Source organism: Phlebotomus papatasi, chromosome 2, assembly GCF_024763615.1.
Source record: "Phlebotomus papatasi isolate M1 chromosome 2, Ppap_2.1, whole genome shotgun sequence".
Classification (NCBI taxonomy): Eukaryota; Metazoa; Arthropoda; class Insecta; order Diptera; family Psychodidae; genus Phlebotomus; species Phlebotomus papatasi.
Genome location: NC_077223.1, coordinates 23,217,665 through 23,237,360, shown reverse-complemented (window position 1 = coordinate 23,237,360; position 19,696 = coordinate 23,217,665). Strand labels below are relative to the sequence as shown.

Sequence of the window (19,696 nt, the reverse complement as noted above, 5' to 3'; positions counted from 1 at the left end):
ACTTCAGAGGTAGGAACACTGGGGCAATAAATCGCAAAACGAAAATTTTAAAAATATTTATACCGCCTGTGTTCCGAAAAAAAAATCCTACGTATGGGGAAAATTTAGGGATTAACAAATGATTTGTAGAATTTTTATTATTGGTAAAACAAGTCAAATATGTTCATACATAAGGCATTTGCAGAACAGTAAACATTTATCCACTGAGAAAAAAAGAGGGTGCGATTAACTTTTTTTCCTCATAACTTTAACACTTTTTAGGTGTAAAAATATATCAACATTTTTTAATGTTAATTTTACACCTTTTTATTGGTAAAATTAATACGGAAATTGGTGAATTTAACCCCTAATATACCTAAAAAGCATAATATTTACACCGATTTCGGATCAATACTGTAGGGTAAAATAAACATTTCCGGAATGTTATTTTAACCTTTTCGGATTTCTCTCAGTGTCTTAACATAATCGTTATTCTTAATGATTTTATCCAAAAAAAACTAACAACTTTTCCCGGAAAAAAAAACTTTTTGTCAAACGTGTACAACTTTTTTTCAGAACGAAGGGAGTGTTAAATTTTTAAAATGTTTGATTTTTAAATTTTTTGTCCATGCCTCATTTTTTTACTATAGACTCCGTCAGATGTTTAAAATGTTGAAAATTTTACAGAATTCGAACAAGAAATATACGTGATAAATATTACTGAAATTTTGTATTATATTTATCAAATATTTACTTAATCATGACCAACTTATTTTCCTACATTTTTTTGGTAGCAAATATTTATAGAATAACTTGGGTTCACTGAACTTGAATCCGTTGTCTGCTTTTAAATTTTCTGAAGAATTTTCGTTAGGATTATTTTTTTTAATCAAAAATGATCATTCGGGGTAAAAAGTAACAGAAGTTATGAAGTAAAAAGTAGTGAAAACCTGTCTGTCTTTAAATGCAGCAGCATTTGAATATTTAAATTTTTGTCTTATTTCCCAAAGTAAAAATTCCATTTTATTAATCGAGTATAGTTTTTATATAGACTGGAATTTTTGCTTTGGGAAATAAGAGAAAAATTGAAATATTCAAATGCTGCTGCATTCAAAGGCAGACGACTTTTCCCTACTTTATCAGTCATTTAATCGGTTCAATAATCTATATCCATTTAACATATTTTTGTAAAAAATGTCATCCTCTACGACTTTATCTTACACCATGTCTTACATACACCAACAAAAAATTTGTTTCCAAAAAAGTTATTTTCTAAAAGCCGTGTCTTCAGCTTCCGGAAAATGTGTTTGAAATCATATTTGTGGTTAAAATATAGAAAATTTATCTTTCGAAAAGTTGTGGAAGATTAAATTTCCTATGAAAATATGTTAACTGGATATTTATTTCATTAACAAGAACTCGTAATAAAGCCAAAAGAGAATCTCAGCTAAAACCGAGTCAATATAACCCGATGCCAGTTTCTATTTTCCCTTGCATTTTGAGAATCTCCATAAAATCAACTTTTAGAAAATAGCTTGATATACTCATTTTCCTTCTACATAGATGAAAATGGTTTTAAACAAACTTGTAGAGTAATGAATTACTAATATACAGTGAGTGTCAATAGTTTGTTGCCTATTGGATGTTTGAGAAATCAAGTGAAAAAAATGATAGAAAAAAATACTTTTCCAAATTTTTCTTTTTGCAGATGAGTTCCTTGTAATCCGTAGATATTATTTATAGTTTTCAAAAAAAAATAATTAATTTTATTTCATATCAAAAATAATTGTTTTCCAAAAGTTGGTCATTTTTGAAAAATCAAAAGTTTGTTGCCTCATTAAAAAAACTAATTCAAAATGGTGAAAACGTGCAACCAACTTTATGTAAACCGGTTACATTTTGAGCTTATGTCATTTGATAGGCAAATGGTGGATTTGTACATTTTTAAGGCTGTCAATGTTAAATATATAGGTGTAAGAGTGATGATAAATAACAAGAAATAATCAGTTTTTTGATAATTCATAATTTAGGTTATAATGGCAAATTACAAAAAGTTGAAAGGTGGGATATTGTCCAGAGATATACTGCTGAAAGGAATCGGCGTCACTTAATTGCCAAATTTTATGGAAATTCATGAAAAGTTATACATAAAATGGTCAAATATTATAGTTATGAGGCACGAGTACATCTGAAAAACGCTACTGGTAGACTCAGGGTTTCGACCCAGAAAGTCGATAACCGCATTCTAGGTATCTCTGATAGTAACCCCATGATGTTTGCTTCAAAAATTCAGAGTCGGCTGGTTACAGAAGGCATACAGGCTTCAAAACCAACCGCAATTTAATGAAAGTGGTAAGAATAATTACTTGGTTTGCAGGTTTCCATTGGTAAACAAAACCAATCTGGTTAAAAGGTTGTAAATTCACTTGGAGCATGCTAAAAACGTAAAAATACAACCTCTTACGCAGTTTGGTTTTGCTTACCAATGGAATCTTGCGAGCCAAGTACCTATTCTTATATTTTCTTTCATTTTGAGTTTGATTTTCGAAGCATTTGAAGCCTGTATGCCTTCTGTAACCAGCCGACTCTGAATTTTTGAAGCAAACATCATGGGGTTACTATCAGAGATACCTAGAATGCGGTTATCGACTTTCTGAGTCGAAACCCTGGGTCTACCAGTAGCGTTTTTCAGATGTACTCGTGCCTCATAACTATAATATTTGACCATTTTATGTATAACTTTTCATGAATTTCCATAAAATTTGGCAATTAAGTGACGCCGATTCCTTCTAGCAGTATCTCTGGACAATATCCCACCTTTCAACTTTTTGTAATTTGCCATTATAACCTAAATTATGAATTATCAAAAAACTGATTATTTCTTGTTATTTATCATCACTCTTACACCTATATATTTAACATTGACAGCCTTAAAAATGTATACAAATCCACCATTTGCCTATCAAATGACATAAGCTCAAAATGTAACCGGTTTACATAAAGTTGGTTGCACGTTTTCACCATTTTGAATTAGTTTTTTTAATGAGGCAACAAACTTTTGATTTTTCAAAAATGACCAACTTTTGGAAAACAATTATTTTTGATATGAAATAAAATTAATTATTTTTTTTGAAAACTATAAATAATATCTACGGATTACAAGGAACTCATCTGCAAAAAGAAAAATTTGGAAAAGTATTCTTTTCTATCATTTTTTTCACTTGATTTCTCAAACATCCAATAGGCAACAAACTATTGACACTCACTGTAGGTATTTTCGGAATATAAATCTCTCGTTTTGTGACTTTCAGATTTTCTTACTGTATCATTTTTGAAAAAAATGCTTGAATTATACATAAGCTATGAATAAGGAGTCTGGAGATCTAAACTTCGTGCTTTAACCCCCAAAACTTATTAAAGATTAGCTGATGAAAATGAATGAATGTAGGGTAAATTAAGCTAATTCAAAACCTGCTCCAAATGGAAATTTTTCGCTACGCCAAATGGAAATGTCATTGTTTTCACGATAAATACAGTACTAAATTATTATATTTATAAATCTTCTATACCACAGTTTCATTATTTAGTTAATTTTGCTCCAAATAAAGCGAAAATCCATTCATATTCACAAATTTTAAGTTGTTAATTTCTCATACAAGTTAAAAGTGTACCTTTTCACTTTACTTTTTAGGGTTTTTCAGAAGTGTCTGCAAATGCTTCAATAGGAAACCCCGGAAATATGATTTTTTGGAGAGATTTTTTTATTATTTTAGATGGGAAAGGTGAAAATATCAGAAATAAGAACAAATCCTGCACTCAGGATCAAGCTTTTCGTTGCGGTTTCACTTACACTTTCTGTCTCCAATTAGAAAATTTCCCTTGTCTCTATTTGGATTAATTTGTTTCCAATAGAAGCATTTTACGCTCGCATATTTTTCTTGTATTTAAGAAGTTTTCAAATTATATCTAAAGAATTTTAACTAAACAGTAACATTCTAGAAGAGTTGAGGAGCAAATTTATTAAATGATCTTCAGAAAAAATTGAACTTAATGTGTTGAATCTTCTGTCAAAAGTTAAAGCATCTGGAAATGGTTTTGAATTAGGACATTTACCCTATAACGGTCTTCAGACTAGAGGTTTAACCCAGCATCAGAAGGTGTCAATATCTCAAAAAATAGCGAACAATTTTATTACTTTTTGAGAACCTAATGGGTCATATATCTTTAATAACTTTAAAATATAATCTAATCCTAAGTTAAATTTTTCCAAAAATCGTAATTGATAAGAAATTAGACTAGTTAAGCCATATGACTTAGGTCTAAAGCCCGTAGGGGAAAGCGCGCTACCTTCGGACGATTCAAGCCTCGGACAACTCTTTTTTTTCTATATTCTTAATGGATTTCTCCAGTAACTCTTTTCTCGTCATTTGAAGCATTGGAAAACTTAGTAAAATATAATATTATAATTTGCCAAATTAATTTAAAACACATTGATAAAAATGAATTGTTCGAAGCTTGAATCGTCCGAAGGTAGCGCGCTTTCCCCTATATGAATGGTGATATGAGTTTTCTTGAGGGATTTTCTCAATCTCCTAGAATATGTTTTAATTTACCCTGCTTTATCAATTAATTATTCCAAAATTTGATATTTTCGAAAATCATGCATGCATGAAACTACCTCATCCTCCCTTGTAATAAGAAAAATTCTGGAAAATTGAGGCATCTTTAGTGTATTTTTTTTTTGTGGCTTGTGGTTTTGTGAAGTCAAGGGTGCAAAATAGGAAGCATACCCGGGCCGGAAAGCGAAGGAAAGCTTTCGAAGAAGAGACTCATTTGTATTCAGGAGTCTCCACTTGAAATGATGTCATCATTGTCTCTGACTTTGTACCATCTACTCCACACTCTTCAGACGCACTGATGAGGGGTGAGAAGATAAAGAGTAGGATTGGTAGAGCTCTGTCTGCTCCTCATAAAAATGTCATCAAGTAGTGTACAATATGGTGTGCTTTACTGCATTACTTTTCTATATAACTCAACCCTCAAAGAGTTGGAGGGATTCTTTAAATTTAAAGGATAGGTTGATACGAAAGGTTTCATGAAAATTAAGAAATTATATCAGTAATATTGTAGGTTTATTGCAACAAATTCAGTTGGTTCAAAATTAAAATAAACATTGACATTAATCGCTTCAGTGTAAATATCAAAATTCCTTTCATTGAATATGATATACATATATAATTAAAGGTAAATTATACAGGATTAGTGGGTTGTATAATTTAATTAATTTTCCATGCATTTTGCCAGTCATGTCATTTACACACTAACTATTTTCATGCACTGTGATACTTTTGTCTAATAATAATTGACTGCCATACCACGCATCAGGCGCCTCCACTGGGGACCATGGAGGCACTTTCTGCAGAGAATGTAGAATGTAATGCTAATTTATCGCAAATATGTACAGTGAATTTATAATTATATGAATCTTCTGGTCAAATGAACTCTAAAAGATGCGAGAAAGCCATTTAGAGTAGAACTTTTCGTAAGAATAAGTAGAGGGAATGAAACTTTAAAATGAGGTACTCATTGAGAAGTTTTAGTAATGTTCAATATAAATTTTCTATAGTCATGGGAAATATAATATATGGACTAAATGTGAAAAGTATTAAAGGGAAAATTATGCTTTGAAGAATATGTCGTTTAACGTTAACGATTTTTCTGGTCATCGTATTGGGCAACCCCCTGGCAAGTAGGTCTTTTTATATTGAGCTATTTGAAGCCAATTCCTAAATTGATCTCGGACTCAGCTTACAGTGCTCTGAGGAAAACATTTATTTAAACAAAAATTTTGTATATTTATCCCTCCATACGGAAAGGTATCTTGTAATAGGGAAACACTTCTCAATTCTTAGATATTTAGCGTAACGGTTGCCAGTGCAATAAAAATCCCATAAAAATTTAAATCGAAGCATGAGAAAGTGGCTTCAAATTTTAGGCAACTTGCCAGGGGTTGGTATTGGGAATCCATTTCCAGCATTATATTATATTAAGATACTTGAGACGCTAATTAACACTAAAACTACCAAGACCCGGTCAAATTTACTGGTTTAAAAACTTTTTAAAATTAACACATATTTAAACACCGGTACAATGTACCTGTCAAACTTTATGAATTTCTTAAAATATTGTAATATATTTTTTAGTGTTTCAATTTTAATTTCTTCCTCTTTTCTTTCATTTGACTGAGCGCGATAGGAAAAACGACCAAAAACGGTCGGTAGGTTTAGTGTTAAGACCTCTACATACTGAGAGTATCTCTCATCAAAATTCCTGTTAATGAAGGAAATCGTCCAAACGTTAAAACTTTATTAGCTGTTTTAACATAATTTATGGTAGGGGAGACTGGGGCAAAAAATCACAAAACGGATATTTTATTTTTTTATAAGCTACCCTAGCGCCCCAGAAATTTCTAATTAGTGCAGTTTTATAGGAAATTTACTGCTCTACAACTTTGTGAAAGTCATTTTCCTCGAAAGTCATTGCTTCGGTCTTTGTTACTTTTTACTCTATATCTTTTGTTACTTTTTACCCCAAGTGGTCATTTTTAATAAAAGGATTTCTGGAGAAAAGAATCTTTATAAAATTCTAAAATAGATAGTGGTTTCGTATTCAAGAGTCCAAATCATTTAGGAAATATTTACCAGTGCATCAATTTTGGAAAATAAATAGGTCAAAATTGATATATGCTGTAAGGAAAACATTTTAAAAATAGGGCTAAAAATTTCAGTATTTTTTATTTTCTGAAATCCTTGTTCGAATTCTAAGAAACTTACGACTCTGAGGAAGGTTTATGGAGGCCATCTATGGAAAAAAATTTAAGCCGCTATCTCTTTTATCTTGGAAGATATTGAATTTTCAAATTTCCAATTTGTGATTTTTTGCCCCAGTCTCCCCTATTGAAATTTCAAACTTGGCGGCATTGATCTTCATCGGAAGTGAATTGGTCAAGTAATCGTAATTGATTTATTTTCGCGATTATCCCTTTTTATTTGTGCGTAAGCATATGCTATTATCAGTGTCCCAAGTCAAATAAAAAGTTATGACACATTTTACAAACATAATTAAGTAAAAAAGCTACTTGGAAAGCCCATGCCTCGCGCGTTAATAATTTCACAAAAAAAAAACTCTCTGAAATTTTGCTTGATTCAGGATATGCTTTATCATGTTTGAGCATAATTTGCAAATCTTTGAGAAAAACGCTATGACGATGGTATAAAATTATTGATAAGTCATTGGACCAAGTACACTAAAGTTAAGAAAGCTAGTTTAGAATTTAGAAGATTAAAATCATATATATTTGAAAACATGTTTTCATTTTACTCTTTAATTCGGAAACTTTTCAATCACCTGTACTTATGCCCTAGACACACTTATGACTTAAGCCGAGAGACGACTTAGTGGAAAATGATGGAAATGAAGTTTAACCACTATGTCGAGTATAATTACATTAAGCCGTCTCTCGGCTAATCCTCAGGTCTGTCAAGGCCCTTACTCTTTTTCATTCCCCTGTTCTTCAGATTTTCTCACAATAATTTGTTTAAGTACCGCTTTTAATTATGATATCCTTGTTGAGTGAATATTTATTATTCAGTGCTTTTATATCTAGTATAAACCCTAAAATTAATGAAGTATTACAACAATGAAGAATATATCGATTTTGCTGTTTGAGTGGATGTAGCGGAAAATACCTTAAAGCTTAACCAAAAGGGTTTTCAATATGTGCACACTTTGCACACAAAATTTCATAATTGCATTAATAATAATTTGTATGCTTTAGCGTGGAAATATAACCACGTTTAAATTTATTAGTGCATCCAATTTTCGTTATTGCCGTCAATTGAAATTTATTAGGTGGGGGAGTATGTTGCAGAGGAATATGAATACTATTCATTGTGCTTCAAAACAGTAAGAGTGCTACATATAAATTTTGATGGAAAATCACATTAATAGGTTCATAAAAAAAATAATAAATCGAAATTAAATATAATAAAATATTCGAGATTGAACTTTGGAAAATCGATATTGGTAAATCTATTGAATAATATTATTCTTAATCGTATCGAGTATTGTATTACAAGGTAATCATTTTTACAATGTCCATATCCCATGTTGCAAGAATCTGCTAAGTTCATTTTAGACCACCCAGGAGCGCCTTCGCCGCTGTGTGGATGTTTGTTCCATGCTCCCGGAGTTGTTGGGCTTAGGCGGTGCATTATATAACGTTATTAACATATGAAAATTGTCTAAATTAGACATTCAGATCTTTGCACCGGGCAGGACTCGAACTCACAACAGTAAAGGCCTTGACAGACCTTAGGATCAGCCGAGAGACGGCTTAGCGTAATTATATTAGAAATAATGGTCACACTACATTTCCATCATTTTCCACTAAATCGTCGCTTGGTTTAAGTCGTAAGTGTGTCTAGGGCAAAGTCGAGCCGGGGAATCGATCCGCCCAAGATAGGAATAGGCAAGACCGAGACGGTCTTGCCTATTGCGCCACTGAGTCCCCTATTGAATAGTAAAACCGGAGTTAAGGGGAAGTGGAGCACCTTTGAAATTCGGATTTTTCATCTATTTTTAAATAAAATTTAGCCTTATCGTAATATAATTTAGCTTCTCAATCTGTTTGTGCACCTAAATTATATCACGATAAGGCTCAATTTTATTTAAAAATAAGTGAAAAATCTCAATTTCAAAGGTGCCCCACTTCTCCCTATGTTCTTTTTAAATATATTTTTTGGTCATCCCAAATCTCGGTGTCAAAATTCAAAATGTCCAATCTTAGAAAAGTTTAGACATCATTACTAATGAAAATTAGTTAATCCGGTGATTATTATCAAATCTATTTAAAATAGTTCTTATAATCTTAAAACATTTTACTCGTAATAATTAGTAGTGAGAACATAAGGTAATATTTACGTGAATAAGTTGCGGCAATTAATTCATAATGGTTTCATATAATTATATTTGCTTGTGTTAATTAAATGAAATCGATATCCCAACTAATATTGGTCACTAATTCCTTTTAGTTCACACAACTAATGCAAATAAATGGGCCTATATTTTCATAAAGTTCTGACAACTTTTTCAATAGTAAAGAGTGGTTCTTTACTTATGTTTTGAAGCTTTTTCAAGCTATATAGTAACCACATCTCATATGATATAGTTAGTACAGCCAATAAGATGGGTATCAACCACATTTATTTAGTTATTGGAACTAATATGTTATAGTACCCGTTACTAATCTAATTTAGTTATGATAACTAAATGAAAAAGATACTGTAACTAATATTGGTCAACTATTTCATTTAGTTACCCTAGCTAAATATATGGATGAGTCTATGCTTACTATATTTTATTGTTTCCATAACTGTATATGAGGTACTTGGGTCTAAATTTTTCTAAGAGTGTATGTTCATCTTAAGTCTATAACTTTTAACTAAATAAGTTTTATGGCACCTACACATTAGAAAAAATTATGTCCATATTTGACAATTTTTTTCTACAAAAGCGTAGAGAAGTTGTTTCAATATGGACATAAATTTCCCTAGCGTGCAGAGGTCAGTTAGGCTTTAGAATAATAATATTCAAAAACATGAGTATACATATGTACATTTACATATACAGTATTGATCGTTAAAGATTTTTGTGTATTCAACTTTATTGTTTTATTATACTGATATATATTCTATAAACATCCTCTTTTGAACAAAGGAAGAGCGTTGTAGAGATATGATAATCCTCGGAAAGGAACTAATCTCAACATGTAATAGCCTTGTCATCCCTGTCATCATTCATATCAGAAATTCACATATCAATCTATGCGTTAATTGTAAATGCATCATATTGCAATTGCATTTGTTAGTTGACGTGTAATGAATTAAAAATTCAATTTAGACAGATTTGTAACCTTTTTAATGCTCATATTACGACCGAACATTTTTACTCTGACAATTTGACTGTAAAATTAGAATTAACATTTTGGATGACTTTTGTTATGCTTTTCTTGCAGGCTGATTTGACGTGTCGCAACACTAAACAGTCAGTTGGAGCAATTTTCACACGCACCAATTTCGTGACACTCAAGTATGTCACAGATAATTGGGGAACAGACACAAATGGTTTCAAATTGGTCATCACTGCCATCAAAGATCCAAGTGAGTTTAATGCACAATGGAAATTCTCTTTTTGATGAAATATCAAACTAATGTATTGGGGTTGACTTTGAAAATTGCTAGCTTTGTCAAAGCTATATGCTAGGCGTGCTACACAGAAAAAAAAATAATTCGTCAAATTCTTCGTAAATGTTTGTGAATTCCCACTAGGGACTAACACAATCCTCATAAATCGTACTGTGCGTACCATTACCATAAGGTCACTTTGTAGAACTCAAAATTTTTTTCTGTATTCGTTTTATTTAATTTTTTTCTGCAAAATACTTTGAATTAAATTAATTGACAATAGATTATTGTATTTATTTGACACTGCAACGGCTCTCCCATATTTCCATTGAAGAAATGCTGATTTTTATGGTTTTCCAGTGTATCAAAACCATAAGGTCACTTGTCAATAATCACATTTTCTTCTATATTATATTTTTTATTTAATTTTTTTTCCACAAAATACTTTGATTGGATCCTATATATGATAATTACTCACTAAAAAGTTTGTAAAAGTTTCTACTTTTTTCACAAACATTCTTTGTAACATAATAACTTGTTGAGCATTGTTTGTTCTTTTACAAACAATTACACAAACAAACAACAATTTACAACAAATTACAAAAAAGTTATCATGTGACGTACAATGTTAGTGAAAAAAGCACAAACTTTTACGAAATTTTTAGTAGGTCATACTGTTTACGAAGATTTTGCAAGTCCCCAGTTGGAATTGACAAACATTTACGAACAATTTTACGAAATATTTTTTGTGTTACATTATATTGATGGTCCAGTATGACATGGAACAGAATTTTCATTGCGAGATAAGCATTACCCCTTAAGGACATGTACAATTGTACATATACAGTAGTCTCTCGCTAATTCGGCTCGTTTGAGACTACTTTATTTATGTTTTGACTTAATGCTTTATTTCCAAAACTCAGAAAATTATCTTGAAGTTTTGTATAGCGCTCACTAATTACAGCACGGGATTACTTGTCAATTTAATTTGTAAGTTAATTAAAATTTTAAACTATTCTAGAACATTCCTGCAAAGACTTCCGATGCACTCTGAGAGAGTTCTGTATTCATCCTGATCTTGTGTGCGATGGTGTTAATAACTGTGCCGATGGATCAGATGAGACCGTTGGATCTCTGTGCCCAATCAGTGATCCCTACACAATCCTCGGTCTAGAACTGACATGGATCGTTCTGGTGGCCGTGAGTGGCTTGCTCGTGATCTGCGCCTGTTTCGTCGGTATTGCCATTTGCCTCTGCCGGCGTAACACTCGACCAGCCGGGAATCAATACGGCAACAGCGTGCAGTGTAAGTTCCCTTTTGCAGGATTTCAATTAAACAAATTCTCCAAAAATCAATATCCCTTGCTTCTGTATGTTTTCAAATACACCTTTTCCAGTGGAATTAATTAAACTCATAACGGAATGGTAAAAACAACACTATTGACATTATTCCTATCACTTAATTAAAGTTCTTTTAAGGGATTTATTTCCTGTGAAGTTGACTAACATGAATACTGGAGAATACTGAGTGCACAGTATTATTTAATAATACAAAACGGCAAAAATAGACATGTGTAAAGTCTGCTATATTTCAACAGTTTGTGTTTTAATTTTCTCAATTTTAATAAAAGTCAATTATCTGCACTAACTGGGATCTAAACTTTCAAAAGCTATGAAATTACGTGAACTAATGGCTGCAAAAACATCTCTCCTAACAATCAAATAAACTAATATTTAATATTATCAAAAGTACTACCTACGAAACTTTTGTAGTTCTAGCACTTAAAAGGTTTTAAAAAATGGAATTAAAATCTTTTTAATTATAGTTCTGTCTAGCAAGGACGTAGTCAGGATTTTAGTAAGAAGAAATATTTTTTCGAAGACTAGAAACAAGAGTTTTCTCAAAAAAATCACAAAAATCTTTATTTAACCAAATAAGTTTGCCTTTATTGAAAAATTAATAAAATCGTTTACTTTAGAAAAAATCTTCTTAGGAACTATTTTTCAATTTCAAAAAGGAAACCCTATTCCTTATTAATCTATTTTTGCACTGATACAAAAACGTTCTTACACCAAAAACACTACGGAATTTACCGGAATAATCAATAGAAATTCTATTTAAATCCTATTTATAATCCGATTTTGATAATTTTCGAAGTGGTTCAGGTAGCTGATAAACTTTTTCATTAGTTACTCAAACAGTGAATAATAGTTTTTTGTTTTGGTTTTAAGAAAAAGGAATCGAGAATATTTTGAATTTTTCTAACTTCCTTAAGTAAATTTCTACTTATACAAGCTGTCTGTTTAAAATTCACTATAAAATTGATTTCTACATAAGTTTTATACTCTTAAATGTAAAGACGAGAACACTTCTGCCAAATATTCTCTAAATCATTTTCAAATGGACTTTTCTTGAGGGTGAATTCCGATTAAGAAATTCTTTTATGTGTTTTAAAATTTAATTTAAACTCCTAAAATAATTCTGTGTATTTTTTACCTGTATGGACGATTTGGGACTTATGTAGCACATGACCTTTAAGAAGTTTTCCTGAAAATACCAATGAATGATAATTTTCATTCTTGTGACAATTATTATGCATAGTTATCGTAGTTTCTAGCGCCAAGAGTCTTTGCTTAAAAAAATAGATAGCAAAGAGCCCCTGCTTTGTGGAGTGCTCAAACGCACGAGAAAGAGCTAACTGTGTATTATCTTTTTGCATGGTTTTTGGGTAGGGGAGACTGGGGCAAAACTTGTCAAAACGCAAATTTAATTCTTTCACGAGCTTTGAGAAAACATAAATGTTTTATAATGAGCATATTCTTATTGGAAATTTACTGCTCTACAACATTGCAGAAGACTATTTTCCTCTATCTCGAAAGAAATGTGATTTTCGAATCATTTTCTAAAAGTCGATTTTGTAGAGATTTTCAAAATTGCTGGAGCAAATTTTGTCAGTCTTCGGATAATTTGTGACGTTTTACTCTCGCAAACGTTAAAAATATCAAATAGGCATATGTTTTTTAGGAAATTTATTCCTCTACAACTTTGTCGAAGATAATTTTTCTTTATCTTAACAAGAAATGTGCTTAAATTGAGCTAATCAGTATTGATATTTTCTGTAAGCCAAATATTCCAAAAATAGGGCTCAATTTCATTATTTTTTTATTTCACATTATCCTTCCTCGAACCCCTTGAAACTTTGTAAGAAGGTTTATAAAGGCTATCCATAATAAAAATTTCAAGCCTCAGTCTCTTTTATTTTAGAAAATAGTGAATATTGAAATTTTCATTTCGACAAATTTGCCCCAGTCTCCCTATTCATATGCTTATTCTTTGGGTACTCAGAGTCCCAAAAGAGACGAAAGAGTTTAAATTGACTTAAACTTAAAGCATCATAAATAATATGCATTCACATAAAAAAAATATTTAAAAAAACACTTATTTTTCTATCAATGCTCTATAAGTCAATTTAAACTATTTTTTCGGATCAAGTCAATCTTTCTAGTTTTAATGAGCAAGTCTGATAACATCGTAAGGGATAGGGTAGAGGACCTACTTGAAGTAGTCATGCTCCATTTGATACAACCCCCAAAAAAATATAGATCTTTGCAATATTAATAGGTTTGCGCTACTTTATTACTCCATAAGTTCTGTTACTTTTTACCCCGAGTGGTCATTTTTTGATTTAAAAAAAAAAGTAATATAGCGAAAATTCTTGTAAAAATTTAAAGACAGACAACAGATTCATGTTCAGTGAACCCAATCCATTCAATATTCGTCCTAAAGATCATTTTTAGTGATTTTATTTTATTTTAAATATTTTAATGTTTTTGGCAGTGCACCCGACGATCGAGTCCAATGGATCGTCAAAGTACATGCCAGGATCAACGTTGACCCGTGAGACAACATCGCTGCCGCCGTCGGGAAACTGGCGTCACCCTGCGGGACCATCAGGGTACCTCCGCATACAACTCAACTTGCTGATGGCCATAGTCCGTCCCATTTGCTGCCCGGCAAACTAAGGCAACTCGGCCAGCCCGATCTGTCGCAGTCGGCCGTCGTCTCGGCCGCCCAGAAGGACGAATGGTTCGTCTGAGGGCGACCTAGGACGCTCACTGGCCGGGCATGTGTCCAAATGAAGACTGTACGTAATGGTCATCACCGCGCAGGGTGTTCCGAGGGGGGTTTGTACCCTAATCCCTCATCATCATCAACATTTCATTCGCATGGAAGACTCTTATAAATCCGTGTCTCCCTTTGCCATGCCAATCTTCCTCCGAATTATAACACTTTACTCAATTGGCACGGAGTTTACTCATCCCCTTGTCTCATACAACAAAAAAAAACAACCAACATTCCGATGAAGGATGTTAGATGAATTTTAAACTAGAAAATTTCTTGGAGAGAATCTCTCGACCAATTTAAGAGGAAAATTATATGACTTTTACTAGAGAGAAAGACAAAATCTCTCCCATTTAGATGAAGAAAACAGATGAAAACTATAATTCAACATAGAAATAATGTATTGGAGTAATTTGTTGAAAGGTAGAAGAAGAATTTTAAAACGAAAATTTTAGGAGAAATAAAACATATCTCTGATGAAAGATGAAACAATAATTTTTTCCTATATACAAAAAATTTCAGGAGAAAATTGCCAATGAGGGGATTGCTGAGGGACACCTTTCAGGGAATTCTACCAAGTTTTCAGTGTATATATAGCAATTGATGCTATTAGACAAAAGTTTAGACTATCTTGAGAAGTTTTTTAGATTTTATTTGCAAGAACTTTTAATACCTTCAAAAACCTGATATTCTTCAAAAGGTTTTATTGCGATAGAAGAGTTGGATTTAATAAGATAGACTTCCTCACATACCTATGCTATCTATAACGAAAATTTCTTACAATAAAATTCTTAGAAAAAAATTCCTCAGCAGATTTTTTTTTAATTTTTTTTCTTAAACTGCAGCTATTTTCCTGTTCTTGGCAAATTTCTTCTGAAGAAGTTTTTTCTAACCTTTATACCCGCTTTCTATAAACTGAATCAATTTTTGACGTCTTGTTTTTTCATTCTTCACAACATTAAACAATAGTAAAATTGAAGTTAATTGAAATAATGAAAAGAAGTGGATGAGAAAGTTCGAATTTTTAAAAAGAAAAAAAATAAAAGACAAAATAAAGAAAAAATGAGCGAAAGAATTTGAGAAAAAAACAACCACGTTTGTTATGAATCATGCGATAAAACAAATATGCAAAGATATACTTGAAGAAGAAAAAAATATATATAAATAATAGTTAAGACATGATTTTTTATACAATTAACACCTAATTACAAATATTGTATTTATATATTAGAAAAGTCAAAGGAGAACATATTGAATTATTGAAATAAATTATAATGAAAATATTTAGAGTGGACAGCAAGATAAAAAAAATGATAAATAATAGAAAATATTTACTAATAGATTATTAATTAAGTAATATTGATAACAAAACAATTATTAATGGTGAAATGAAAGAAAACAACATAATTTTTCTCAAAAAAAAAGGAAATAGTTCTTTGTATATGTTATAGGAAAATTTAATGATAAATTATAGTGAATAATTCTCTTGGAGAAATCATCATTAAACGTATCAATTGAAACAGAAATCAATTGTAGATGTATAAAAGGAAAATACTATGGTCGACAATATGTAAAGAAATGATTTGAAAGAATTAAAACAAGAAGATAATCCAAAAAGATAACACACAGCAAAGAAAGCATTTCAATAGATTCCCGGATCTCGAGGAAAAAAAAATATAGGAAAGAAAAGAAGAATAAAGCGTGCAGTAGAAATTCACTAAAAAAAAAAATAAATGGATAGTCAATAAAAATTATTATTATTGTCTTTATAATGAAACTTTAGAATGGGAAAAAAAAACTCCAGAATTTTCCTCACAATTTTAAGAAAATTTGCATTAAAAAAATGACCGATGGAACAGTAAATGATTCTAGAACAAAAGACAATACCTTTCTTAATAAAAAACAATTTCTGTTCATCTTTTCTATGCAAAAAGAAAAACTCTTAGATGAAGGTTAAATCTTGTAAATTCATGCACAATTGTGTAAAGAAAAGAATTGTGATTATTTTCATAACAAATCACGACCATCATTTATCCGTAGAATCACATGATTTTTTTTTAAATCTCAAAAAAAAAAAAAACGCACAAAGCTCATTTTGGACACTTTATTCTAATTTGCGCATTTTGCTCTTTAACGGAAACCCAAGAAAAATACCATTTAGAACTGAAATTGTTAGTAAACCAAAAAGAAATCCTGTAAAATTCTAATAACACTATTACGTAGTGAAGACAACATGGAATAAATAATCTCATAAGAGACAAATCATGATACAGAAAAAAAGACATTATAATGTTAAGAATGAAGAAATAGTTAAAATTATCATATCTGGATGAAGATTACAGAAGAACTCTATGGCTTTTGCTTTATTGCTGGCATTTCTCCAATAAATGTGTGAGAGGAAGTGAGTGAAGAAAGATGTTTTTTTCTTTCCTTTTGTCAAGCTCCACCTTGAGGCCTTCAAGCGCTCAGGCTAGAGGAGAAAATTATTCCGAATAGCTGAGAATAATTCCCTGCTCTTCGAGTTGTTCCAGGAGCTTCCTAGTCTGCGGTGCAGATCCTGGTTGAGTTGTCCCCGGCATCCTTCAACAGCCTCTAATGGTTGTCTAAAAATCCTCAGGTATCAAGCAGAAATGCCACCTGTATGTCCTGAACATTTCTCCCGAAGAAACTTGTGGTCCATCACCTCAAGTTTCTGAGATATCTTAAGAAAAAGATCTTTAAGAAATTTTTCGAGATACTTGAAAAAAGTTGTTTATAATCAATAACTAGGGGCCTATCGACATTTCATTTTTCCATACGTTTTTGCATAGAGGCACTGAAAACTGTTGGCAAGTTTTTTCCTAAAGAGAATTGACTTATCAGTCTGATATATTTCGAAATCGTGCATTAAAAGCTATCTAAAAATACATTTTTCTTAATGCTCGCCGAAATAATACAAGATCTACGAGCAAATTTGTTTAAGTCGCGGTGCAATATCTGCAAAATTTTTACAAGGAAAAGTGAAAAATATCTTCAATTTTTATTAGGCTTGATGGGCCTCTGCAACGATGAGTTGCCTCTCGGGGACGGGCAGAAAAATCTGCGCGCAACTCGGCTATGGTAAGCCTCAATGCAGGATCTCTGCAGAAAATTCACAAGGAATCTCACCGAAAGCCGAATCTGATTGCACCTGGATGCAATTGGAGCTAGGCCGTTGATTATTTAAGCACGTAAGTGCCGCTGATCAAAAAGACCCTGGATGGTGAGAAAAAAACTGCAGTCATTAAGGCACTTGTTCTTTATAAGAGTAGTGCCGCTGTTACTCTGTTCCCGGTAATGCAACGTTGAATGCTGGCTTTAGTCTGATTTATTTAGAAGAATTTTAAAGCTTTTATACAAATTTTCAGGGGCATGACATTTCCTATGTTTCCCATATATTTCTAGCACACCGAAAAAACTTTTGAGTTTATTAGCTGTTTTCTGTCATTGTAGAATGAATTAGCAAATAATACAAACACAAAATAAAAGCCAATTTAATAACGAAGAGGCAACCGAAAACCCCAAATTTGCAACCTACGTAGTTTTGAAGATATCTCGTGAAATATGTACGAAAACAGGAAAAAATTTACACTAAAACTGGTCGCATTTTTCAGAGCTAATGTCACCCCCCTGCAAATTTTGATATCCCACTTCAAGCATTCAATATCAAAATATGACCCAAACCTAAATTTGCAATTTTAATAACACAATTTTCTTATTTACTAAAAATTTACTGACTGATTGCATGTTCTTGCATTGTGTGTTCTTAAACTATTGGTTATTTATCTTTGTTAAATGTGTTAAATATTGCCTTCACTGAGAGAAATCCGAAAAAGTTAAAATAACATTCCGGAAATGTTTATTTTACCCTGCAGTATTGATCCGAAATCGGTGTAAATATTACCCTTTTTAGGTGTGTTAGGGGTTAAAGTTACCATTTTTCATGTTAATTTTACTCTTAAAAAGGCGTAAAAATTACATTAAAAAATGTTGATATATTTTTGCACCTAAAAAGTGTTAAAATTATGAGGAAAAAAAGTTAATCGCACCCCCATTTTTTCTCAGGGTTAAAAAATATTTGCCTTGATATAATTTTTTTCTAGGTTTCATTCTAGAAATCCTTGAAATTTCTAATATTGATAATTTTAGACTTTTAGAGGTTTGTAGAAGCAAAATTGCACAAACTAATTTTGATACATTAAGGAAACTATCGGTCCTTAAAGGACGAGACTCTATTGTCCTATTAGTTAAGGACATAGAATATATATTGAGACTAGCCCATTCCTTTGGTCCTTATGGTAAGGAAAATAACATGCCCCATCCTTGGGCATTGCAATCACTCAGCAATACTTAACATTTTATTCTAATCAGTCTTTCAACGGATCCTATTAACATTCTGAAGGTTTTTTGCATTCTAAGTCTAAAGGACATGTCTGATGAAAGTTCCCTCAAACGATGTATCGGGATTCGTTGTAGATTTTGTTGGTAAAGTCCTTACACCATTAACATGTGCTTGAAGTGGGCTTTAATAATCATTGAACAATTTCTTTAATATCTTTGAATGCGGTGTATCCATGTTCATCTTTGAACACCAAGGTCTTCTAATGATCTCAAGTACAAAAAATATATCTACAAGTTCTATTAATTTTTCAAACAGGTAAACAGGTCTGCTACTCACTTAAATTCACTAAAGTGCCGATAATCCGATCATAAAAACTACTCGTCGTTGATTAGACAATTAAGCCTCACGGTAAAAATTTTGGACACTGACCAAAATATTGGAACAAGTTTTCCCTGGAACAAATTTTTTTGGAATCGATTTGCACCTAGAAAAGATTTTTTTTTGTTCCAAGAAGTTTTCTTTATGGTTTTGTTATGAAATGCAGTTACAATTTTGTTAGAGTTTTCTTTCGGAACCGTTTTGATACGGTGGAATGTCTACAAATTTGTGTTGATTACGTTTTATACAAATTTGTTCCTGAAATTTGGAACAGAATTTGTTGCACTCGGCTGTTTTGTTCCCACTGTCAGGAACAAATTGGTATATATTTTTTATAACAATATTATTCCTACATCTGTAACATATTTGTTCCAAAAATTTTCGGTGTACGTGGACGAGGTAATTTCTGGAATGAAATTGTAACTCATATGGGGAATCTTTTTGTTCCCATTGTCGGGAACAAATCCGTGCAAGTGATTTCGTCTTACAGTTAAGGCCTATACTTCAGTCGAGATGGATTTCGGTGGCGAAAGTTCATAAGGAACATCAAATAAAAATCAACTTAATAGTGTTTTATACAGACGCGTGCATGACGAAATCATATGCGAGTGC

The 19,696-nt window shown here is 31.7% G+C and overlaps 1 protein-coding gene across 2 annotated transcripts in view; it reads left to right on the top strand.

Moving 5' to 3' along the window:
• The window catches only part of LOC129803108 (uncharacterized), a 96,542-nt gene extending 79,782 nt beyond the window's left edge, over positions 1 to 16,760 (top strand). For both annotated transcript variants that reach the window (XM_055849454.1, XM_055849456.1), the window contains exons 4-6: positions 10,055 to 10,199; positions 11,245 to 11,529; positions 14,062 to 16,760. In XM_055849454.1, the coding sequence (XP_055705429.1) occupies positions 10,055 to 10,199; positions 11,245 to 11,529; positions 14,062 to 14,246 (615 nt within the window). In that variant the 3' untranslated portion in view covers positions 14,247 to 16,760. The remainder of the gene's footprint in view (positions 1 to 10,054; positions 10,200 to 11,244; positions 11,530 to 14,061) is intronic.
• Positions 16,761 to 19,696: the final 2,936 nt, after the last annotated feature.